At 38.3% G+C, this 26,349-nt stretch overlaps 1 protein-coding gene across 8 annotated transcripts; it reads right to left on the bottom strand.

Annotated features, from left to right (window-relative positions):
• Nucleotides 1–521: 521 nt before the first annotated feature.
• On the bottom strand, nucleotides 522–24,939 carry CCP110 (centriolar coiled-coil protein 110). Of its 8 annotated transcripts, none has more exons than XM_060648637.3 (16): nucleotides 24,719–24,939; nucleotides 22,974–23,119; nucleotides 20,827–20,982; nucleotides 18,255–18,383; nucleotides 13,724–15,365; nucleotides 11,546–11,673; nucleotides 10,905–11,076; nucleotides 10,002–10,141; nucleotides 9,635–9,751; nucleotides 9,168–9,269; nucleotides 8,866–8,982; nucleotides 6,943–7,016; nucleotides 6,137–6,199; nucleotides 5,388–5,447; nucleotides 4,809–4,894; nucleotides 522–2,472 (listed from the first exon to the last, which is right to left on the bottom strand). In XM_060648637.3, the coding sequence occupies exons 3-16, from the start codon at nucleotides 20,965–20,967 to the stop codon at nucleotides 2,420–2,422; spliced, it is 3,024 nt and encodes a 1,007-aa protein (XP_060504620.1). In that variant the 5' UTR covers nucleotides 20,968–20,982; nucleotides 22,974–23,119; nucleotides 24,719–24,939; the 3' UTR covers nucleotides 522–2,419. The 8 variants fall into 8 exon arrangements, with proteins under 8 accessions (XP_060504620.1, XP_060504616.1, XP_078296040.1 ...); XM_060648633.3 differs by having other exon boundaries at nucleotides 11,546–11,676; nucleotides 24,719–24,938; XM_078439914.2 differs by lacking the exon at nucleotides 24,719–24,939 and adding an exon at nucleotides 24,515–24,678 and having other exon boundaries at nucleotides 11,546–11,676.
• Between the last annotated feature and the right edge of the window lie 1,410 nt (nucleotides 24,940–26,349).

Here is a 26,349-nt window from a genome sequence, read left to right on the forward strand (position 1 = left end):
TTCCCAGTCATACCCTCACGTCCACCACTCCCCGCGCACGAAATGAACCAGAGTTCAAGGGTGGCCACAGGGAAAGGGAGGGGCTCTTTCCGCCCTGCCTTGCGGACTGGGCGGTGCAGCCTCTCCTCTGTGGGAGTAAAAACCAGGAGCACGCGCTGCGCTCAGCTGGGACGAGGGCGCAGGAACAAGAGCCGGATGTTGAAGCTGTGCACCTGAGCGGCTTTGATGGGCGCGGCAAGCTGAGCACCCCTCCCCTTTGGCCCCGCGCAGACGGCCGGCTCCTAAAAAGCCAAGCCCCTTAGCGCCCCGGTGACCTTTTCACCGCCTGCAAAGTACAGTTTGTGCAAAACTCGGATGCTGGACGAAGCACTGGTATAGGTTACACCCTAAATGGTGGGATATACCTTTCGTGGGGCTTTTAATGATTAAAAAAAAGATCATGTTACGGATTGTTTTGGCCAGATACTTTTCAGCATCCATCAGCGGTCCTTCCATTGGTAAATAAAGAAGATCAAACTACATTTCTTTTAAGATGAAAAGTTTATTTTGCCTTCTGCCTAGAAGCAAAACTAGTGAAAATTAAAGTATAAAAATAAATACAATTTACATTAATGGGCATTCCACTCAAAGTAAAAGTAACAAAAATAATGTATATAAATTAAAAATCCATCAAAAGCACAAAACGATGTCTGGCACTTTTATGAGGAAAAGCTGTGAACATTAAAATATGTGTAAAACACACAGGCTTTTATCTTTAAAAAAAACAACACTCAAGTTTGTCAACCTTAATCTAAAGCTAGTTTTAACTTTCTCCAAAACAAACTATTTTTTTTTTAGCTAATTTGCATTAGTGTACACAAAATTTGGAAATATCTGTCTTTCTGGAAAGACCCACAATGATATGAGTAAGCTGTATCCTGAGTTTTCAGAATGATAAAGCACAATTTATCATATTAAGATATTTTGCTATACTTTATAAAGAATATATCAGTAACTCAGACATTTTTGACCGCCTTCTGATTTCCTGGCTCACTCACTCAACAAATGATACATCTCAATAAAGAAAATCAAGTTTACACCCTGGGTAGGTTATTACGGTCTACAGCTGGATGTAATAGCCAACTTTTAAATAGGGCCGAAAACTGGAGAAAACAATCTTTATCTCCACCTTCTTCAAAGGATATTAAGAATATATACAGTCTGCACTTTCAAAATACCGGTATCATTTTAAAATTCAAGTTAGAAAGAGTAAATGTACACAGTCCCGATTTTATGTGAGAAGCACAAAGCCCTTTTTGGAAATGGTATGATAAATTAACAGTGGCATTCACTTTCATCAAATCATGTTCCCTTGGTAACATTTTTTGGTTTATATTTTAAATGAATATGTCAGTGATGAAAACCTTAAAAACGACAGTGCCTCCTCAGTAATGCGTAACTTCAGCTTGACAATATTCCTGTTCCATCTGCAAATCTGAACTTGTTGTTATATAGCCCTTTAGTCTCTCCTAAATCAAGCAAGCTACAAAGAGCAGACCATGAAGAAAGACAAGACGCAGACACCAAGAAAACAGAAGCGCATGCAGCGTTACTCTATTTTACAGAAATGGATGCACTGATTCACCCCTAGGTGCTACTACATTCCAGAAGATTGTGCTATCTCCCCTAATTTTTTACCCTCCATAGAAAGATTTTATGATTTAGGAGAAGTGTTTCCAAGAGTACTGGGGTAACATACATTAAACCTAACATATCTGCACAAGACAACTAGCTGTTAAGAGGAATGTACTTTTGATCAAAGCAGTGGCCCCCAACCACATCTATGGTAAATTTGGGGGGGACCACAATCAGCAGGCGAGTGTTTTCTCCTATGTGGTTATCCCGTAAATCCAAGAATATGAAGACTGAGAGATTAATCAGTTTTTAAAGTTACATAAACCAGGAGAAAAACATCCTTCTGCAGTAATTTCCCCTCAAATACAACAGTATCTAACTTATCAAATTTAGCAATCAGTATGCAGAGATGAATGAAATTTATATTTGAGAACTTAATTTGTAATTTATCACACCTTTTTGACATTTTATAGAAATAAATCCAAATGCCCTTTAAGTTTACAAAAACGTTCTCTGCAGACATCTGGCTACAGAAAACAAACTTAGGTTTGTACAGGTTAAGCAAAGAGATGGTCAATTACTAAATACTAATGTGCCTTCACCCAAACCTAACATTAAGAGGAAAATGACGGTGTAGGGAAGGAATTAACCAGACTGATCAAGTTGCCCAGATAATTGCTCAGCCCTTTGATGTCACTTTGCCTGTGTAAACAGTCCAGGCTTAAATAAAAAGTCCTGGGCAGGGAAAACCGTATGCATGAAACCTCCCATCCACCCCTTGGTTATCCTAACGAATGTTGTCTTCTTAAATTGTCGCAACATTTGGCCGCTTTCTTTGGGTTTTTCCTGCATATGCTCCTAAAAATAGAGCAAAACTAATATTATTTCTCAATGTCAGTTTTTTATAATATCGTTTAATGAGTGTTTATAATGCCAAGCACTGAGCTAGGCAATGTACATTATTATATTTAATCCTTACATAACATAATCCCAAGGTAGAAACTTACTATTTCAATAATAATACAGCCTAGACAAGGGAGAGGAAGTCACTTGCCTAAGTAACAGATACTCTGAGAACCCAGTTACACCTGATTTGCTGTTTGACCCAATAACCACTGTGCCATACTGCTTCCGACTCTGCTTTAATTAGTGGTTTCTGAATTTCACTATAAACTCCTGAGTCAAGCACCAGACATCAAATGAACCAAACAGGTCTTAAAACATACGATCAGTGATTGCAATTGAGTTTGTAAGAACTATAAACTTTAAGTGCTCTGCAGCAAGCTGTAAGCCCTTGGCATTCTACTCCAATCTTAGAGTATGAAAGTCTGTCATCACAAAAAAAACTAGCTTTCTATCAATTGCTTAATAAACATTCATTCTCCATGCGGATCAAACTAAAGCATAAGTTTCAAGTTTGTTTGTAACACAATCCAAGCCACTAAGAATCTAAGTAGGAAAGAAAAATCTTTTCAACTGCAACTATGGGTCCCTGGGTTGAGATTCATACTTAGAATCTTAATCAGTCATACCGTAATTTTTCAATTACATACAATGATAAAATCGTTAGTCTTTTTCAATTGTCTAGGCACTCAGGTATAAATAAATCTTTAGAAAAATAGGAAAGAAATTTTGTACTTTTTTGGATACATAGTAATTGTACATGTTCATTTAAGAGTTAAGTTCATTTGTATTTATAATTATGTTGCAATGCAATTAAACCACAATAGTTCTAAACACTGAACTTGAGGACATGACTAACTGCACTACTCCGTTCCTAATGTGACTTCCTATTCATCCTTCATACTGTTGAGTATTACTTGGCTCTTTTTCTTACAAATTCACAAGGGACAAACAGTGGAGATGAAATGCATGAGACAAGAACATGGAGAGTAGTCACTGTGGCAATAAATAATATCACGCAAAACAGTACTAACTCCTCGATCAGTTGCCAGCTGGCCAGAATTTATCACAATATGTGACTCTAATATGGGAAAAAATTGAAAATGTCTTGAAATCCCACATAACTTCACAAGCAGCAGATCTGGTGTTTGCTTGGAGTTCTCCTAGTTACCTTTCAAACCAGGTGATTCTGACCACCTCTGGAGGAAGCAGAATCCTCAACTACATAACCCCCTTTAAAACACCTCCATTGACTGTCACTCACAGTGGCTTCCAAAAGATGACCTTTTACATTATCCTCTACAAGTGCAACATTATAAATTAAATTCACTACATACATGCAAAAAGTCAGCAATCATTTCAAAGCTATGTTCAGTATCTTGTTCCCTCTTTGAACTTATGTGAACAAATGGCAATAACAAAAAAATTTCTTATGTTGTTCATTCCCTCCTAATTTGGAGGAAATCAGTTAGTAATAAAAGCTCTAAATATGCCTAATTGTATATTAATGGGAAGATTAGAATTGATTAAATAACTCATTGCCTAGTAATTAATTGTATATTAATGGGAAGATTAAAATGATTAACTCATTGCCTAGTGATTAATGTTTGGTTTCTTTTAAATGTTTAGAAAGAAGTGTAGTTAAAGCAAAGCATTTTGAAAGTATGTTTAATGGATCACATAATTTTTGGTGAGCTTATCAAAGTATCTTAACAAAGACCCCTACCAAATATTAAAACATTAGCTTAAAAGTTTGGCATGAGTTTCATATTAAATTTGTCTTCTTGCCACCATAAACAGAATTTAAAATCCACAAAATAACAGAAACAAAACTTACCCCCTCCCGCCTGGCATATTCACATGTGATCTTGTGGCCAGAGGGAGAAATTTTTCATCACTTTATGTGCAGATACAAATATTCCTGGGTGATACACTTCCCCAAAGCTCAACAAACATGCACAGATTTAGGCATCAGATTATTATACTTTACTCATTTATAAAAAGGTTTTCTCAATTAGGCACATACAATTCTACAGATTTTTCAGATTAAAAAAATGTATAGCGTTTCCACGGGATTATTACAGAAGCCAAGATTGGACGCACAGTTTTACCAAGGTCTCCTGACCGCCACAAAATACTAACACGGTGGTCATTAGCAGGAATGACTGTGAATATGCCCAAATTATGGTGGCAAGGAAAGACAAGACATTGCACTCGTATGGCCTGCATCGTGGGGCAGCTCGTGCACGTCCTTCTATTGAATGGGCTTGAAGAACTCATTTGCTACACACCTGAAACAGGCGCTCTGTTAGGCACTCTGCTCTGTGAAGACTTCTGTCTATTTTGCACAACCCCCTTCACTGATGTCTTAGGGGTTCTAATTGAATATAAAAGAATTAATAAGTCACTCGCATCAAGATCTAAATGTTCAACATTCAAAGAAAGCAACCATACTGCAACAGTTCAAAGTGCAAATATGCTTGGAAAGAACTTAAGTCTCACGAATGCGCACAGCAAGGAAGCTACGCTTTCCTTCATCGGGAGACTAGAACCAAGGCTTATACTTTGTTGGAAGGATCACTTTGGTGATGCTGAACTTACTATATGGATGCTTACAATACTTAATGAGCAAAATGGTATGAAATGAAAAGTAAAAGCATGCCAACATAAGATGGTAATTAAGATATAATACACAACAGTACACCAAAGGATTATCTTGGAGCACAAAACTTAAAAGATCTTTGCAATGCTATAAAACAAATCACACTTGTAAAATAGATATCCTTTATGTAAAGATACTAAATTATTTTTCCCTCTCAAAGCTCATCTTGCTTTAGATGTTTTTAAATACCCACGGGTGGCATTCTTACCCTTGTCTACTAAGTAGCCTATGAACTGGTGCATTCTGTCCTTGGTTTGGCTGAAGGACTCTGTTAACAAAGTAAGTAAAAAATTAATTCAGAAGAGACTGACATAAATTCAGTTATCCCCCCCCCCCCATTTTTTAAATAGGTGAAAGATGATTAACAGTGAGGTGACACTGGTCATCTATGCAGATATACCAATGTAATACCACGGAGCAAATCACAATGACTAAAGCATATTAATAGGGTACTTATATTTTTTTCACCAAGAGCCCAAATCTTAGGTTTTTGTCTGGATGTCTCAAGTGTTTAATTCTTGTGTGTTAGATAGTTTATTTATATGCTTCACAAAAACCAACTTTTCCTTTCAAACATCCAAGAGAAGTAACATCACTCTTGTAAAAGTAGAAAACAGGTCTGAAATATTAAGCTAGATTTCTAAGGTTTTTAAGTAATTATCCTAAATAAGTCCTAGACTGTGAGCTGAACTCAGGACATCGGGGGCTCAAATTTCTACCCAAGACAGCATGTCCTATAGAAAGCTCCTGAGACATGTGGTCTGTCATATAGTCAGCTACATGACCTAGTGTTAATATGGATCTTGGCCATTCTTCAGTCCTCCAATCAGCTGGGAGTGTTCTGCTGATGTCAAGTTAGAAATAACTCAACAAAGAGCAAGCTTGGCATTTACAAAGAAAATCTTTTTTTTTAAATAAATAAATAGCTTCTCACGGAGATGAAGTAATTTTTCTCACCTTGTTTCAGAAAGATTTTGTTTAACCAGAAATTTCTTATTTGGCATTCCCATTTCAGCAGCTCTAACACAACATAAAAATAAGGACACACAATGTATTTAGAAAGGGAGAGAAAACCCTTACAGATGTGATACATGATGACAGAAACAAATCATTTACAAGTTTTGTACTACTCAGCTGTACTAAGCACACCAGAGACTACTTTCCAGAAAGAAGCAGCTTGCAACGATAGTCACTTTGCATTAGGTTTCCCTCCCGTGATGTCTTTCGCATATTAGAAAAAGACTACAGGGTTGCCTGGGTGGCTCAGTCAGTTGAGCATCCGACTTGGGCTCAGGTCACGATCTCACAATTTGTGAGTTCAAGACCCACATCAGGCTCACTGCTGTCAGCATGAAGCCTGCTTGGGATCCTGCTTCAGATCCTCTGTCCCCCTCTCTCTCTGCCCCTCCTCTGCTGGCACTATCTCAAAAATAAATATTAAAAAAAAAAAAAAGAATATATCCAAAAGAAGTAAAATTGACAGTGAATATAAAGATTAACTATTTTTAAGGCTGAATGGCTATCGATTACACAAGTTGAACACTGTCAAATTTAGTAGTTTATATGTTTTACCTAAAGATGAAATCAGATTTTATCACCTGAGTAATAAAACTATTTATATAAAAAGAGATTTCTGAGCTCAGCTGTCAAAACGTGAACTGTTCTTTTTTCTAATTTGAATACACAAAGAGACCAATAGATGACTAAAATTAATTGGTTTGGTAATAACTGGATTAATGTGATGTGACAGGAAGTACACTTACTTCATGTACTTCTTCCTATCGAGAGACTTCTGTGTTGCAGCTGACAGGGCCACTCGTGGGCTTTTCATTCTGTCCTTTAAAATACAAAACAAAAAGCTTTAATGGTCCCAGTAATACCACTAAAATAATATAAGATGATCTCAAACTGCACAGAAAATCTTCTCCTACTAGCATTCTGAATTTTAGTCTGTCTTTAGAACTGAAACAGTCCAATTTGTTAATAATTACAATGATTTTTCCCAATGAAGTAATAAACTTGGCTTTTCTTTTGGCTACCACATGAAGACCAATGACTCAAACCACACTCCTCCAACACCCTGATATATTTCAAATAACTCTGGTTTCCAAAAAAGGCAAAATCTACATGATAGTTTCAAGGAAACTCAATGCGGAGCCAGTGATAGTTTATAAGCCATCCAAACAACAGTCAAAGCTTCAACTCCAAAATCCAATCACAAAACAATATGCAATTCTTTTAAATCTGTCATCAGAGTTGCATGTTGCTGGTAATCCTGGGGATTATCTGTGCTTAAGAATTGCAGGGAAGCTGCTGAAGTCAAAATAGGGAATGAGGGGCACCTGGGTGGCTCAGTCAGTTAGGTTAAGTGTCAGACTCTGGATTTCGGCTCAGGTCACGATATCATGGTTCGTGGAATTGAGGCCTGCGTAGGGCACTGCACTGACAGCCCAGAGCCTGCTTGGGATTCTCTCTCTCTCCTTCTCTCTCTGCCCCTCCCCACTCTCTTTCTCTCAAAATAAACTTAAAAAAAAAAAAAAAAAAAGAGAGAGAATGAGATTTAGTATCAGTTACCCCAAACCCAGAAGAACCTCATTGTGAAATAAGAAATATATTGGTCTCTGCCCCTAGTTCCTGCTAATATTTGATCTTTGACACCTGTTCCTAACACAGAGCTCCCAAAACCCTTGCAAATCTGAGAGTGAAAGAGTAGAAACATTTTTTTTTTTTAAATAAGTTTACTTATTTATTTTGGGAGAGAAAGAGGAGAAAGAAAGAGTCCCAAGGAGGCTACACTCTGTCAGTGCAGAGCCCAATGCAGGGCTCAATCCCATGAACCTTGAGATCAAGGCCAGAGCTGAAATCAACAGTCAGACAGTCAGTTAACTGACTGAGCCACCCAGGTGCCCTGGTAGAAGCATCTTTTGTTCTAATATTTGGTTTTTTACCTCAGTTCCTGACACACAGCTCCAATCCCTTGTCATTTTCTGGGTGACAGGAGGATCTTTTGTTCTAATGGAACAACTTTTTGGGGGGCCCCCAGGTGCAGACTATTCATCAGAAAGACCAGGCCTGAGTAGAAGCTTGGAACATTCAGCCTTAGCTTCTTATCTTGCAGAGACAAGAGAAGGGCTGGAGATTGAGTTAATCACTGATCATGCCTGTATGAGAAAGCCTCCATAAAAACACCTAAAATACGGAGTTCAGAGAGCTTCCAGGCAGTGAACACATCCATGTGCCAGGAAGATGTCCTCTATGCAGACAGAAGCTCATGCCCTCAAGACCCTTCCAGTCCTTGCCCTATCTATCTCTTCATCTGGTGGTTCATCTATATCCTTAATTATGCCCTTTATTATATAATAAACCAGTAAATTCCCTGAGTATTGTAGGCCACTCTAGAAAATTATCAAACCCAAAGACAGGGTTGTGGGAACCCTGTTTTAAAGCTGGTCGGTCAGAAGTATAAGTGACAACCTGAGACTTTGGATGGGCGAATCTTAACTGCCTCCTTACCTTGTAGTATATCTAACTCTTAACTCCAAGTAGAGAGAATCAGAATTGAATTGTAGGACACCCTGCTGGAGTGGGGGAAAACCTCACACATTTGGTATCAGAAGTGTCTTGCGAGCATAGAAGAAATAGAGTTTTTCTTTTTCACTCATTCATTAAAAAATCAGGTAACATACCATTTGCCTGAGCATTTTCTCTTTGCGAACTTCTCGGTCATGATGGAGAATAGACATTCTCTCAGCTGCATCCATTACAAAGAATATGTCATGAATACCATACAGGGCAGCTCGCAACTAGGTTCAAAAGAAGAAAATATTGTGCCCATTTAAAAAGACGAGATTAGAATTTAGTAATATTCTATGCACTTTCACTTAGAGAAAAAGGTTAAAGTTTTAATGGAAACCTATTTTCAGTGGTGAAATGAAGGGAGAGATATAAATGTCCATTCCCTAAAAGCCTACAGGATGTGGGCATTTACCTGAGCTAACACTCTTTCCTGAAGAGAAGCATCTTGTGCTGAGACAACTCCTCTCTTTAATGGTGCCTCTGACTGAAAGCTTCTTATGAATTCCATAGTGTCCTGGAAGAAGAAATGCTCCTTCAAAAACCACTCTTCTAGAAAGATTGATGATCACTGGAATTTTCTTTTGATTTTTTCTCAGCCAATTCAAAATCAGTGAGAACATAAAACTATTACTTATTAGAAGGCAAACAGCACTCTCTAAAGCAAGACAAAAATACCCAAACTACTTCATTTAAATATTTAAAAAAATTATCAGACTGAGATTAATCAGATTTCTGTAACTGCCTCTATTGCAGTGACTAAAAAAATGTTGGATCTGCCTAAGTTCTGAACGAATTGGTCAACTCCAGCTAGTGACTAGCTATCACTGAACTGGGAGACTGAGACAGAAGTGAAATACAAACAATGGACAAGCTTCTTACTTTTACGGTTTGGCGAAGTTGTTTTAGCTTATCTGTCTGCATAAGCCTACGAGTTAGAAATCCTTTTGCCACTGCAGTTACTTTGTTAAATTTTGTTTGTACTTCTGGACTGAAAACCTGGAAGAAATAAGACAGATACAATTATTTGAGGATCTGAGCATTATACTCAAGATGTTTTCCCAATCTATTACAATAAGCTAAATTCTTCTACATATGTGTGCTCTGTGTAGTTTCATCTCTGACAAAAGCTAAGCTATTTGATGTATGGCAAAAATATCTGTCCCCATTTGTACAACCTAAGATAATGTACCTCTTTAAAAAATATAGCTAGACAGACGGATACACAAATATCATGAAGTATGCCCACCTGAGACCATTTAGTTTTGGCCCTTCCAAAAGCCCTTGTTACTGAGAGTTTGGTGAAGCCACTAGTTGATGATCCCCAGAGGTAGAAGGGTGCTTCATTTGCAGAACCAAAGCTATGCTGTAGGGCAGAGTTCGTGAAACCTGGAAAAATAAATATACATAGAGTATTATACTTGATATTATATAATCAGAATATGCAGAATGTCCAAATAAACACTTATGACTCACTAAGAAGAACAACCGCCCCTGAAACTAATCCATGTGCAGACTTAAAATATTTATGGACTTTAAGCTTATGCACCAGATGGAGCTTCTCAACACAAACAGCATCTCTGGATAATTGAAGATGTGAAGATATGCTCTTGCTGGGTCTGAAGAATTAGATGTAATTCAAGATCACTCAGGAGATGGCAAACTGTGTTTTCAGTTAAAGCACATCACCTGCTGCATGAATAAACAAAGCCTGGGCTCTGAGTCAAATTTCCTGGTATCTTCCTCGCTGAGGTGGCTTTTCTCATGAACACCTGCTCACTAGTCTTTGATCTGCCATCATTTCATTTTTCACTAGTTACTGGTAAATAGAATTACTTGAAGAGCTACAGTTTGGGGGCACCTGGGTGCCTCAGTCAGTTAAGTGTCTGACTTTGGCTCAAGTCACGATTTCATGGTTCAGGAGTTTGAGCCCCACATCAGGCTCTCTGCTGTCAGCACAAAGCTGGCGTCAGCTACTCTGTCTCCTCTGTCTGCCCCTCCCCTGCTTGCATATGCGTGCATTCTCTCTCTCTCAAAAATGAACATTAAAAAAAAAAAAAAAGAACAGAGCTATAGCCTTAAAGTGTGCCAAATAAAATACCTTGCTGTGGGATAACTTTCCCAAATGGAAGAGAATTTTAAAAACATTTACCAGAACTATTTGAATTTGAAGTATGGAGTGAGTCCACTTGAGACAGCATTGTTTCCAGCAAACCAGAGTCACTCACTTTTCTCCATTCTAAGTCCACTGCACTGTGAATGCCCAATTCAGAGGCTTCAGCTGCCTTCTTCTCTTTTAACATTTTCTCCTGTTCTTCTATTTCCTGTAGATTAACCATGTATTATAACCTGCTATATCTTTTAATTATATCCCAAAATACCACCATTTTAGGCTTAGCTAAAAGTAATGGGGAATTATCAGCAAATGATTAATTTCAAGTTTTCCTACCTCAAGTGAAATCTTAAAACAAGTATTCTTCCCCTTCAATACACTCATGCAGAATGCATATTTCAGCATCTATGTATAAAATACCTTTGAAAAATATTAAACGTTTTGAGTCAAGGAATCAGAAGTCTCCTTTTGATAAATTATGCATTTATTTTTAGATAAGCTAAATATCAAACCTCACAATTCGGCAATATCCATGTATCAAAATCAATCACCCCCTTAGATTAAGATATACAGGGGAAAAAACTACAAGTATCCTATACATAACGTGTGACCAAAACTCACACATATCCTGGGCTAACTTCCACTTACCAGCCCCATGTCCTTACATTTTAATTCCTCACCTTTTGCAATCTTTCCTGTTCCCTTTCCTGCTCAGCTATGAGTAGTGATAACTGCTGGGCATGCTGTTCTTCTAGTCTCTTCCGCATTTCTTCAAAAGCTAACATCTTGCTTTTTAATATCTCCTCGCCTTCTGAAAAGAAACACATACCCTCAAATTTAGAAAATTTACTAATATCTGATACACAATTTAAATTATGCTTCTGACCAAAGAGCATTCCGACATCTGACATGACACAATCAAGGCACAGCCAGGTCCCCACTGTGAACCACATCCTCGGCCCCTCCCCTCACTGCATGCTACCAAATAAAGGCCTGTGTGTCACCACCATCCACGCTCAACAGATCGCATCACGATCTGAACTGATGGAGCCAAGACCATGTGTTCAGTCTGGATTCTCCTCACTCAAATTAACCTCAAGATGTGATTCTCAGCTGTTTATTCTTCTGACTCTCATTCTTCCCCAGGATCTCTGGTATTGTGGCTTGTAGTTTTGTTTTGGTTTGGTTTTTTAAATAAATGTTCCTTTGATAGTGCAAAGCTTCTCAGCTTCAGGTTCCAAAACACATCGGAAATTAAAATTACATATATCACAATTACTAACTAAAAAATGTATTAAATCATTACAACTATACAACTTACTGAATAGAAAGGGGTAAGCACTCTGAAATGTTGAAATACCAAGTATTACACAGACATAGCACATATTCATGGATCCATCACCATTCAACAAAATTCAAAGAATTATTCTTTCCGAATATACAGTCAATGATTTTCACTGAAGATAAGCATACTGTCTATCTTCTATGGTTCCCCCATAATTTGTTCCTAAATACATTGTATTCATTTACAACAGTTTGCATTTGTTCATGTGCAATTTTTCATAGGCAAAAGGGACTAGAAAAGCAGGGCTAGAATTACAACTTTTAGCAAAAAAGGAAAAAGCTCCTTAGCCCAACCACACAACCAATAGCGAGAGATCATTCAGCTCTACCTTAAGAATTTCATCAATGAGCACTGTCCAGGGGCTCATCTGACAGCAAGCCGGCTACCTCCATGACTGGCCTCGCTCCTATTAAAGCACTGCCAGAACTGCCCCATGGTTGGCTTTGTGGGTGTCTGCTACTCATGGGGACAGCCTCCAGCCATGCTGTACTGTCTGTCTGGATTATCCAGGTTGGCTCCCCAGGTATCGACTGATGTTTATTTATTAAAGTTCTTATAAAGTTACACAGGCCTTAAAACTCTATTTGTCCTATAAACCCTGTCATAGTGTGCAACTTTACAGAATGTGAGGTTTTTTTAGGAAGATATTTATCACATTAGAACTGAAATGTTTATGTCCAAGAACTTCATTTACTTGACTCGGATCTTCTGTATCAGTAATGAAGAATGATGAACCATGACAACAAAATAAGGATTAATGAAGAAGGCATGTTTTAACAAGTTGCTGTTAATATAACACTAGATGAGAAAGAAATTTGAAATATTTTTTATCAATAAAGATGCCATTCTTGAAACGCTACTCACAGAGACTTATTTGTGATTTTTCTCTAATAATTTGATGTTCAGGTGTTCCCTGAAGGACCAATTACATGAGGAGCTCATTACAAATGAAAGGACTGATGGAAATATTAGAAACCACAGTCCAAAAGGAAAATATCATAGTAATACACTAGATTAAAACTGTGAGTGATGTTTCATGCAAGAACTTTTTCCTCCAGTCATTAACAATATTCTCTGTGATACAAAGTGAACTGTGAAAGATTCACATTTTAAATAAGAAAATCCTTGAAGAGGGGTGCCTGCGTGGCTCAGTCCATTAAGCTTCTGACTCTTGATTTCAGCTCAGGTCATGATCTCAGTCATGGGATCGAGCCCTGTGTCAGCCAGAGCTGGGTATGGAGGCTGCTTAAGATTCTCTCTCCCTCCTCTGACCCTCCCCTGCTTGTGTGCTTGCTTGCTCTCTCTCTCTCTCTCAAAAAAAGAAAATCCTTTAAGAAAGCCTATCAAATGGCAATAAACTATAGCTAATGATATGTTCTCTGACAAGAGAAATGAAATTAAATATCCCGATGAACAAATGAAGACAATTATTGTTTTTCAAAATGTCAATTAAAAGTATTAAATACAGGGGCCATCTGCTGGGAGGGTATCAAACACTTCAGAGTTTCCTTACCTTTGGAACTACTTTCTAACATTTTATTCTTGTTGATGTAGACAGATCCCTTAGGGTATCTTTTTTCTGGCAAATGTTGCCTTTCCTGTTCAGTTATTCCGGTTGTTAAGACAAAAGGGCAGTTTTCTTTTTGCAAACTATCAATATCTAAATCAAGTCTGCGTTTCACTTTCTCAAAACTGTTATCCAAAAATTGTTCATTTCCACAGGACACTGTAGGGGTGTCCATCTGCTGTCTGGTATTCTGGTTTTGCATCAGTAAAGGAGATGGGTTTTTTACATCATAAGACTTATTCAGTTCCATCTGTAAATTGCAGTTTTTCTCTAACACATTGGCTGACTTGAGTGCACTCATGGGTCCAAAGTTTTGACTCACTACACACTGACCGGTGGCATATGGCTCATGCGATCTTGGCATCGCAGTACACGTACTATCCATTTTGTGTGGTCCTCTCCCATCACATGTTAAGTGACCTTCCATGACATCAAGTCCATGAATAACCTTATTTTCTAGGTGATTTCCTGAAGACTGACATACCTGATTTGATTTACCTAAAACCACTTCCTGTATGGCTTCAGATGTATTTTTGGTGACATAAACCTTGCTTGAACAAACTCCTAAATCAACTGGTAACTTTGGCACAGTTTCAGGTATTTGTGTTTTTTCCTCAGTATCTTGAACAACTAAGTCTATCGTCTGTTCTTTTCCTTTAGGACTTAACTCACAGGCGTTTATTGGGTTATTTATAAGTATATGACATGCTGATGATGGTCTAGAATGCCTTCGATGCATTTTAGGACTCAGGCTTGGCTCTGGAGTAGGTAATTTGGCATATGAACCAGTAAGACTTTTGATAACATTATTTTCGGTAACAAAAGTGGGAATGACTTTAAAATCAGAATCAGGATCTAAAATAGTGTGATGGCCAGTTCGTACAGGTATGTCCACTTTAGAAAAGCTACCTAAAACTGATGTATTCATGCTGCTTGCTTGAGCGGAAGCACCTTGGAGAAGAACATTTGATTTATTAAGGCTTGGTTTGTCAGGAATAACTGAACCACAGTGTTTGCCAGTCAACTGTGCCTTTTCCTTTCCATAGTCAGTCACTTTACCAGCATCATTCTCTTTATCTGAATGACTCTCGTTAACACTCCTCTTTGCACTACTTCTCAGACTGCGTCTAGACTGTTCTCTTTCTATATATTCCTTTGACTTTTTCATCAGGTTCTGAAGACTCATTATGTAGGGATCTGGAGTAACTTCCGAAAGTGATGGATCCGGTTCTTCATGTGTTGGCAAGAGACCATCAGACGTAAGAGTCTCCTGTGGGGTTGCTGAGGGGGTTTTTACAGAAGCTTCGTTCTCCGCAGGGCTAATATCTGAAATATCACACTGCTTCAGAGAATTAAATTCTTCTGAGTCCCTAGCTAAGTCTATCCCATTAAATTTAAATCGGTCCTCATTATTCAGTGGCAAAATTCCAGTTATCTTTTCAGACTTTCCCGAAGTAGAGTGTTCAGTAGGGCTTGGCAAGATATTTGGAAACATAGCAGGGACATTCAGGTTTCTCTCTTCTGAATTAGAGTAAACTGTTTCAGTCTCCCATGGATCAAAATCACCGGCATTAGGTGCTTTTCTAACCTGAAAAAGGAAATTTAAAAATTAATATTCCCTTACTATACAAAAAAAGCCTTTGATTTGTTTTCTAAAATAAAATTGAAATAGAAAATTCAGAGTTCTAATATTTGAAAACACAAACAAACAAAAACTAAGATAACCTTTTTCTATTGTGTCCTATATCACAGGGAGCACAAATTACTATAAAAAATATCCATTGGTCATTCTGGCCTGTTTATTTAAAGATTAAAAGAAAAAAAAGGAGATTATCTAATCTGATACAATATGTATGTATGTGTATGGGTATACACGTATATTCATATATCCATGTGCAATTTAATCTTGGAATAGAAGGAGTCTCATTAACTTTCTTTTGGTTTACATGTTATTAATGTCACCAGTTGTTCCTCCTATGAAAGCTGTCATCGAAGCATACCAAGGTATGAGTTAAAATAGCAAATAAATTTCTTACATAGATGACTCCTTCTTTAACAAAGACTAACATATTTTGTAGTAACTAAAACTAAACATTATAACTAAAATCCTTCTATATGATGAGGCAAATTTGTAGTAAATGAAAGCTCAGCCATGTAGCTTAAGTTACTTAGAAATAAAATTTTCAACTTAAAATCCAAATCATCAAAGCAAACTTCAATTTGATTCACCGATGGCCATTTTTAAACAGCAACCTGTTAATGAGTTTTGCAACAAGCAAAAGTAAAAAAAATTCTGAATTAAGGGGCACCTGGGTGGCTCAGTCAGTTAAGTGTCCAACTTGAGCTCAGGTCATGATCTTGCAGTTTGTGAGTTCAAGCCCCACATCGGGCTCTCTGGTGTCAGATGGGAGACTTGCTTTGGATCCTCTACCTTCCCCCGCCCCTCCCCTGCTCACACGCACTCTCTCTCTCTCTCTCTCTCAAAAATAAATAAACATTTAAAATTTTTTTCCAGGGGCACCTGGGTGGCTCAGTTGGTTAAGTGTCTGACTTCAGCTCAGGTCATGATCTCATGGTTCGTGGGTTTGAGCCCCGGGTTGGGCTCTGTGCTGACAGAGCCTGCAGCCTGTTTCAGATTCTGTCTCTGGCTCTCACTGCCCCTCCCCCACTTGTGCTTTGTCTCCAAAATAAATAAACATTAAAAAAAAAAAATCCAAATTAAGAGAACAATTGATACACAAGAGATCCAACAGAAAAAATTAAAATTACACTTTCTATCTAAATCATTTGACTTTGCAAAAGAATAAAAAGTGAACTAGGGGGTGCCTGGGTGGCTTGTCGGTTAAGTGCCCAACTCTGGATTTCAGCTCAGGTCATAATCTCACAATTTGTGAGTTTGAACCCTGCATCAGGTTCTGCACTGAAAGTGCAAAGCCTGCTTGGGATTCTCTATCTCTGTCCCTCTCTCTCTATCCCTTCCCCATGCACACAGCTCACCACCCCCCCAAAATAAATAAATAAACGTTAAAAAAAAGAATAAAAAGTGAACTAGGATGGTTTTTAAAGATTATACAAGTATATGTTAAGCTGACAGAAATTATCATATTATCAATACAGACTCCAGAATCCTGAATATTAAAAGATTTTTAGGGGCGCCTGGGTGGCTCAGTCGGTTAAGCGTCCGACTTCGGCTCAGGTCATGATCTCATGGTCCGTGAGTTCGAGCCCCGCATCAGGCTCTGTGCTGACACCTCAGAGCCTGGAGCCTGCTTTGGATTCTGTGTTTCCCTCTCTCTCTGACTCTCCCCCGTTTATGCTCTGTCTCTGTCTCAAAAATAAATAAACATTAAAAAAAAAAATTTTTTTTTAAGATTTTTAGGTCGTTGTGTATGTGTTTTTTCCCTAGACCATATGGCACTCCTGTTTTACCTTATAAATCCCAAGACATATAATGGTTTCCAGGTACTATGCAATAAACAGTACAACAAAGTATACTTAGTCACAACCTCAGGATCAAAATAAAACAAAAGTGATACATACTCACCAAACCCAGGAACATATTCATAGGTTTAAGTAAAATAAAATGTTTTCTTAAAATACCTCACGTTTCACATTTGTGTATACAGCAACTATGATTTTGTACACTGCTAAAATGAGCCTTGAACTTAATATGGACAGTAATTATAATCTGCAAATTAAATTATTACCCACGGAGAAATGAAGGTAGCAGTTGGTGGGAAATAGTCTCAGGTTCATTATACATGTGTCATCTAGTATGAATTATACAGACTGCAAACCCTTAAGATTATGAAGAAAATTTTAAATGTAGCCTGCAGAACAGTGCTATGTATGGTAGACATAATTTGTTCAACATAATTCATTTGGGTTTTTTTTAGTACGATCCAGACCTTAAATTGTTTATACAAATTTAAATTCAGCTAAATAAAAATAATTGCAAACGGCATGAATGTATTGTTTAAATGGTTTCTATTTGGATCTAAGATGAATGTAGACAATTCTACTTATCTAATCTAAATTGCATTTGTGTATTTAAGAGGGTAATTTTCACCAAAAAAAATTGGGGGCAGTTATTTACTTTAGCAGAGAATGAGAATAAGGTCATTGAGTCAATAGTCTGATTAGTTCAGAGGTAAACCACAATGGTCGATTCTATCACTTTGTCACTGAGAATTCCATGTTTTTAGAGTCATAAGACACAGACAATAAGCAATTATATTCAGGGTAGGGCTCCATTGTCTAAGTACCCTCTGATTCAAGTACTAGGCATCACTAACAAGCAAGTGAGTGTTCTTTGGAGTAACTGAAATGGAATATTACAAACTACAAAGCTTCTCAAACATTATAGTGAAATATATTGGTAACTAACTAGTAAGTGCAAACATATTTCTGAAAAATTATCATCAATGCTTACCTCATGATTTCTTAATTATAATTTTTAAAAGCCTACATTACACACCTGAACATTTTCAAGAATCTCCTGGACACGAGCCAGTAAATCTTTCTTCTTATTTACATGCTTTCTTGTTTCTACATCAAGTGCTTTCTGCTTTTCTTGTTGCATTTCCTTCCTTCTCTCAATGGTAAGCTGCAAAACATCATAAATACATAATTATTTCTCATAAATATAAAAATATCATAAAATCAGAAAGCTCTGAATCAGAATGATTAAAACATGGAACAGATAAAACCACAGGGAAAGGTATCTGAGCAGTAGTGAGGGGTAATGAGGAGGATGGGGCATGGGAGATCTTTCTGTGGGTACAAGAATGTTCTGTGTAGGTGTGAGTTACACAGACGTACGCCATATATGAAAACTCATGGAACATTAGAACTTGAGATCTGTGCATTCTACTGCATGTAAATTATTCTCAACTGAATAAAAAAGTTAAAAAGAAAGAAAAAAACCTGTTCACTTACCCAATGCTCTAAAATGAGAAATAAAATAAGCCCTTTTGGGGGCTCCTGGGTAACTCAGTTAAGGGTCTGACTCTTGATTTTGGCTCAGGTCATGATCTCACAATTCATGAGATTGAGCCCCACGTCGGGCTCTGTGATGACAGTGCAGAGCCTGCTTGGGATTCTCTCTCTCTCTCCTCTCTCTCACTCTCTCAAAATAAATAAATCAACTTAAAAAAAAAAAAAAAACCACAATAAGCAAATGGTATTTTTGAACTCTGACTGGACCCAGATTAGGAAAAAAAAAATAGTATAACAGACATTTTGAACACAAATGGAGAAATCTAAATATGAATAGAATATTAGATGCTATTAAAATTATTACTAATCTTCTTAGGATGTGATGATGGTATTGGGGATTTTATGTAGGAGGATATCTTATTTTTAGAATATTTATACCAAAACATTTAAGAGAAAATTGTTACACAGCTTCAATTTTCAAATGGCTCCGCAAAAAAAAAAAAAAAAAAAAAAGCATGTATGTGTATATACACATCTACATATATATAAAATCACAAACACCATAAAGCAAAGATGGCAAAAGTGTTAAAAATTATTAAATCTAGATGGCATACATGTGGGGAGTCACTGCACTACTCTTTCTATTTTTCTGTATGTTTGAAAATGTCATTACAAAAAGTTGGCAGAAAATATTGATCTTTTACCTCCTGTTATATAAAAAAAAAATTTCATGCAACTTCTTTCAATTATATTAATTTTCTGGTTTGAAATAAAGTCACACACATTTTAAAAACATTCAATCAGTATGAAAGAGTTTACAATGAAAAGTGTGTCTTCCTTCTCATCCTGTATTCCTTTATCATTCCTAAGAAAAAGAATCTTATATAAAAACCCAAATAGTTGACATATATTGAGTACCTCCTATGATCCAAGTAGTGTTCTAAGCATTTTACATGTATTAGATCATTTAATTCTCCAAAGAGTCCTATTAAAGTAGACACTATTTTTATTCTCATTTCAAAAATAAAGAAAATGCGGGTGGCCTGAGTGGTTCAGTCAGTTAAGAATCTGACTCTTGATTTAGGCTCAGGTCATGATCTCATGGTTTGTGAGTTCAAGTCCTATATGGGGCTCCGCACTAACATTGCAGAGCGTGCTTGGGATTATCTCTCTCTTCTGCTCTCTCTGCCCTCCCATGCTCATGCTCTCTCTTTCAAAATAACTAAACAAACAGGGAAGGGGAGGGCAGAGAGAGAGGGAGAGAGGGAGAGAGGGAGGGGGAGAGGGAGGGAGAGAGGGGGAGAGAGGGGGAGAGAGGGGGAGAGAGGGGGAGAGAGGGGGAGAGAGGGGGAGAGAGAGAGAGAGAAAGAGAGCAAGGGAGCGAGAGAAAGAGAGAGAGGGAGAAAGAAAGAAAAAAGGAAAGAAGTACAAGAAAAGAAAATGGACCTGCAAGTTCACACAGCAGGTAGGTGGCAGAGCAGTGATTTAAACCAAGGACAGCAGGCTCCAGAGCCAGGCTTGTAAGCACTATTTTACTCTGCTCCAGAGAGCACGATGTGTGCAGTGATTTACAATAGACTGTGGAGATCCTTCCATGCCTGCACATGTGGGTCTATTGTACTCATTTCAATGGCATGTATGAGATTTCTATAAAATGGACCACAGTCTTTAAACTAGTCCACTACTGGACATTTACGTTGTTTGTTAATCTTTTGATATTTCAAACAATGCTACCATAACCTGTACGTATTTCTTCGGGCACAAAGAGCAGTATAAGTGTAAGATATTCCCAAAAATGGAATTGCTAAATCAAAGGTTACATATACTTTCAAATTCTGATAAACACTACCAAAATGATCTCCAAAAAATAAAATCAGCTGATTCTCTCAGAAAAAATGTAGGATAAGTGCTTTTTCCCCACAACCTAAGGAACGGTAGGTCTTAGCAGATTTTTGCCAATCTAGTAGATGAAAAAACGCTAACTCTTTTATATTTAATTATGAATACGAAGCATTTTTTCAATGTTTATAACCCTTTTTTGCTTTTCTGTAAACTTACCTTAGTGACTCACTATAGAAAAAAAGATTTTTTAAAAATCATAGAATGTTTACCAGTGGAGAAAGCACAGCCACTCCATGGAAGCGGATAAGTGAGATGCTTTCAGATGGGACAGGTAGAAAGCTCTCCGTGGACAGTGATGCCTGCTGGACTCTGGCAAGACTATTCTCACAGAACTTCTCATACTCCTCCATCTTCCCACAATTACACTGTCAGAGAGAAAAATGTCACTTGCAATGTGCTGAGAAAAACAGATCTTCATGATTTGGCAAATTTTATAGAGCACTTAAATATTTCTAGCATTGACAATTCCTAGAACTGGCCCCCAGAATTTTTTTTTTCACTGATGAACAGCGAATTCTTAAGTAGAGGTAAGCACCTCAAGATCCTACCCAGTGAAGCCTTGCTTCCTATATTAAATATTTCCAAGCATATGTATATACATCAATCTTTAAATATGATTTGTTTAGAAAAGTACTAAGAACTCACCAGGGAAAAATTCTTAAAGGAACAAAAGTTCTACACCACTTTACTCACTTCAGATTATAAACTAGAATATTGTATTTTCCTTAGCAGGACTTATCTACACAAGAAAAACTAAATCATACAAAGGTAAAAATGCCAAAAGAAAAAAAAAAGACAAAAAGGCTATTTACATAAGAGAGGATATTTACCTTTTAAAATTCTTCTGTTATCATGAAGTTCAAAGTCTATTAGTACTTTCACATCTTGAAAATATATCTGGTCTCCACAGTCACCAGACAAATCAGTCACAGGTGGAAACCAGAGTATCTACTGGCTCTCTTAATAATACCATCTTATTGTTGAAAATTCTAAGCACCACCAAACTACTTAAAACAATCTGCCCAGTAATTTCACAACTTCTGGAAAAGTGTGATGATGGCTATGAAAATGCAAGGTAATCAGGAAGCATTAGCCAGCATGTTCATTCATTTAGCTAATGTTAAATATTTGATTGCCTGTTTCCATAGCTTTATGTCTGGCATCGTTTCCTTTAAATAAGAGAAAATGAAAAGAGAGACATCAGACTCATAACCAGCAAGGGTATGAACTGTGAAAACAGAAAAATACAATAATGTTCCCTTAGGTGTTCATTTTAAAACAATTAACCAAAAAAGGCGGGGGGTGGAAAATTTAATTGATGATATGGGATACGCAGCAATGAAATAAGATAGAATATGATACTGTCTTAAGCATTAAGGTACTTAAAAATGTAGTACACTAAAAAGTCAGGGACACATTATAGCATAATTAGAAATGAAGAAAAAGCATATTATGATTTGATTATGAAAAATAAGATATATTGCTAATTTTGACCAACTGGTAGTCTTCTTATTAATAAAACTTCTTCCTACCATCCCATCAATTCTAATTATTTCTATATTCAACTTATGAAAAGTGTGAGTTTAATTTCAAAGAAAATTATACTGGAGTGTGAATGAGATTATTTTTCAAGCTTGTATTCATAAAACAAGCAAAAGTAAAAAAACAAAACAACAACAACAAAAAAACCACAACACCTTTCTGCATGACATACCAAGGCCTCATTTTTTAGTCTGGATTTCAATCCCCATTATGTTATCTTAACAACCAAAATATGCAGAAGCTAAAATGTAAGAGAAATTCAAACAACTCCATTTCTACTAAAATACTTAAAAATATTTTTTAACACAACCCACGCATTCAGCATTATAGGGCATGTAAATAGATGACTATATAATTATAAGAAATATTTACTTTCTATGTATACACAAGTATGAAATTCTATTTTAAAGTTCTGGGAAATGTAAAGAATGAATAAAATGTTTTTATGGCAAGTTTTATTTTTCTTTCAACAACCTCATACAGATATGCCAATTGCTTTGGAAAGTTAAATTCAAATCTCTTAAACAGCACACGTTTGTCATGCATATTGCAGATGTACCGTGTTAGATTTTTTATTACAGCATAACTAGGGCATATGATAGGGCTTTTAATACCCAAATACAAGTGCTAAATATGGTTGATTATGGAAATTACCAAACGATCCTAGAGCATGAAAGAATTTTTCCTATCCTTCAGCCTCAATGTGAATTTCCCTGACCTCAAAGAGGCCATCCCTGATTATCCCATCTAAATTAATCCTGCGTTTACTCACTATCACATTACCCTGCTATTTCCCAATTTTCATAGCACTTACCACTATCTGAAATTATCTTGTTTATCTCCTTGGGTTTTGTCTGTCTTCCTCCACCAAAATGTAAGCTCCATAAGCACAGGTACCTTTTCAGTCTTGCTCACCACTGAATCCCCATTACATAGAACAGTGTCAGCACACAGTAGGCACTTGATAAAAGTAATGAATAAATGAATTAGGGTAATTGGCTCAAACAATAACGCAAACCAGGAGAGAAGAAAAAAAGGAGAGAGTGGACTAGATAAAAAAAGAAGCTAGCGAGGAAGAATGGAATTTAAAGACTGGTAGTTTCATGGATGATCCTATTCTCCAAAGACACTGGTACCCCTCAACTGCAAAGGCAATCATTTAAAAAATGAGCATTGTATCCTATATGATTAGCAAGAAGGCACTTCATTTCTCACACAATTACCTGTCAGCAAAGGTTTTTTTTTTTGAACAGAGCCTTGACTACAATGCCACTCCAACCACAAGTCTACCGACCCACAGTTTACCAGCAGGCATTACCAGTCCACTTGAATTAACAATTTTCAGCTGCATCAAGTTCAGACATGCCTTGTCTTCTCCATTTATACCATGACCCTTCTCCAAATGAGTCTCTTTGCAAACCCCATAGACGGGTGCTCCTCACCAGTGTGTTCTACCAGCAATGTCACTAAAGGGGATAGTGCAAGTAACAGAACAGATCTTGCTGTGTTTTCGGAAGCTAGCTGCTCGTTTACCCCCTAGTCCTCCCAAAGACCAACTTTTTGTATAGGCAATAAAGAGGAAAGTTTCTTATTCAGGGACACATTAGCTGTGTGTTCTTGGCAATTTACTTACCATCTCTATGCCTCAATTTCCTCATCTGTAATGCAGGGATAATCAGAGTATCTGTCTCAATAATTCAATGAACTAAAACGTGTGTGGCAATTAGCATAATGCAGGACACGCTGAAAGGACCAGTATAGGGGACTGCTTTTATTATTAAGAGGATGATGATTATGATGGTTTTTGTCACTAGGTTATGAATATCGGGAGGGTAGCGACGGTGCTTTGTTCCTCGTAGGATTCACATGTAACTTTAAAACACAGAAAGGGGGACAACACCGTCCTCATTTCGTTGTTTCCAGACCCCTGTCCATCAAATCAATCTCTGGGAGCCTGTCACTTGCCTAAATTGGGGGGTAGGGAACCGGGATTATAACCCTGCAGAATAGGAATCACCTAGCAGTATCAGGGGCAATCAAGAGAAGTTGCTTTATTAGCCTCAAGCTTATTCCCCGGGGTCGCAAAGGCAGAGTAAACAGCACTCCTAGGGCCTTTGGTTGTGGTAACCGGCTTTCAGAATGTCCAGTGCACACCCTGAGGACGCTCCCTCGCCAGTGTCTTGGGAGAAGAAAAACGGTCCAGTTTTATCAACGTGAGGCGATTTCTGGCTCTGTCTCGAGTTTATTTGCTAGGGATCCTCTGCCTTGACCCCAGCGCCCCACGCCCACCTCCCCCAGCTCCTTTGATGGGGCTCCATCCCGAGGGCCCAGGCAGCACCAGCATCCGAGCATCACCTCCGCGCCGAGTGTCGCTGGTCCCCGGGCACCTGTCTCCTCACACTCGGCGCTTTTCTAGAGACTCGAAGCTCAGGGGTCCACCACCTGCATGCGGGTTTGGCACAGAGTTCACCCTCAGCTCTCAGGGCGCCAATTCCGCCTCCCCCGGTGACCTAAAAGCCGGGACCCGCTGAGGATCTAGTTCCCTCCTTAAGCACACACCTGATCTCCCACGGCCTCGTCAGCTTTTTTTTTTCCCCTCGCCACGGGCCTTGTCAGGAAGCAAACGGCTCAATTGGTACTGACAGAGCGCAGCTCGGTCCGCCGCCGCCTTCTCCTTCTCCTCCCCGCCATATTACTGGTCTCAGGCGGCAACGCGGGATCCTGGCAACCGCCACTGCCGCCGCCACCGCCCGGACTCCACCTCTTTGGGCCGGCACTTCCGGGGGCTGCTTCCGGGGCCGTTGGAACGGTTGGGCCGGCAAAAAACTACAATCCCCAAGGTGCATTGCGCTCCGCGGTACGCGCCCTGTCCTAGTGATGGAAGGCGTAGTACTTGCGGGCGGCGCAGTGCACGCTGGGAAACGTAGTCTTCACTGCAAGCTAGGGCCTGTAAAATTTTAATGTATTACTATAAGAACGCCCCTCAGGTCTGAACCCCCTGAAGTGTTCCTTGTAATTGCTACTTTTTACTTATCTGTAAAGAGATAACCTCTTTATTTGTGGTCGTTGGAAAACATACAACACTTACCAAATTTTTTTTCCCGTAAATAAAAAATTGCTGAATCCCAGATATCAACTCTAAGCCTCAAGACATCCCTACACTTTTGCAAATCAGTGGGAAAACACGTCCAAGAACAAAAAGTAACAGGTTCAAGATGGCCCAAAAAGCCCTGAATGTTTTACCAAAATCTTCTATCTAAACATATTACCAGCTTTCCCCAAAATATGAGGTAGTTAGTTGCCCCTTTCCATTTCTTAACTCTGTTTTACCTTCTGCCTTCCTTGCTGAAAATTCTTCCCGTGCCTATTTTTGCACATGTAAAATGAATTTTAAGAGTGTCTATCACACACACACACACACACACACACACACACACACCGCCTATCACAAGGGTAGTTGTGAAGAACAAATGAGATCTATTTCTTACGCAGTGCCTGGTACAAAAGTCTCACCATTAGCCCTCAGTAGAAGAAGTAAGATCAGGAGGAGGAGGAGTGGAAGGGCCACAGGATTAAAACTGGGATGGCTTGATGTCAGTCTTGACTGTCATTAATTGCGCAATTCATTTCACCGCTCCTGGGCTCGATTTCCTTATCTCTAAAATGGAAGAATCATTAAAATCCCCTCCACCTTTATAATTCGATTGTGCGTCTTCTGCTATGCTCTTTCATTCCCTCAGAATCTGAAAAATCCTTCTAAAGTCGATTGAATTCAATCTCTTGAGATAATACTTATCGACGAAGATTTATTGTGAGAATAAATGAGATAATGCATAAGACAAACGTTTGCTGGCACAGAACCTGGAACATGGTAAGCGCTCTACAAATGTGAGCTGTACTCCCTAAGCACTATTATCCACCCCCGCCCGTCCCCCAACGAGAATGTAAACCCCAGGAGAGCAGAGACCCTGTTGGTCCTGTTCACTCTTGTATCCTGAGCGCCTGGACTGTTGTTTGCACATCCTGAATTGAATAAATAAATAGTCTAAGTGTCCTGCCCCTGCAAGGCTCCCTGGGCAGTTTCCTCAAGGGCAGAATGAAGAGTCACTAAGATCCCTTCCAGCTGTACAACCATGAGACCGCTTTTGTATCCCACCCGCTTCTGGAGTCTGAAAACCTTGGTTGAGGTC

Source organism: Panthera onca, chromosome E3 (genome assembly GCF_046562875.1).
Source record: "Panthera onca isolate mPanOnc1 chromosome E3, mPanOnc1 haplotype 2, whole genome shotgun sequence".
Taxonomy (NCBI): Eukaryota; Metazoa; Chordata; class Mammalia; order Carnivora; family Felidae; genus Panthera; species Panthera onca.

Bases quoted from the DNA above. Each gene is read 5' to 3' on its own strand.
- CCP110 (XM_060648636.3), bottom strand. From the start codon at position 20,967: ATGGAGGAGTATGAGAAGTTCTGTGAGAATAGTCTTGCCAGAGTCCAG. The intron at 9,270-9,634 runs GTAAGAAGCTTG...TTCTTCTTCCAG, and splicing joins AACTTCGCCAAACCGTAAAA to GACACTATGGAATTCATAAG. The intron at 2,473-4,808 runs GTGTGTAGCAAA...CTCTATTTTTAG, and splicing joins TAACAGAGCGCCTGTTTCAG to GAGCATATGCAGGAAAAACC.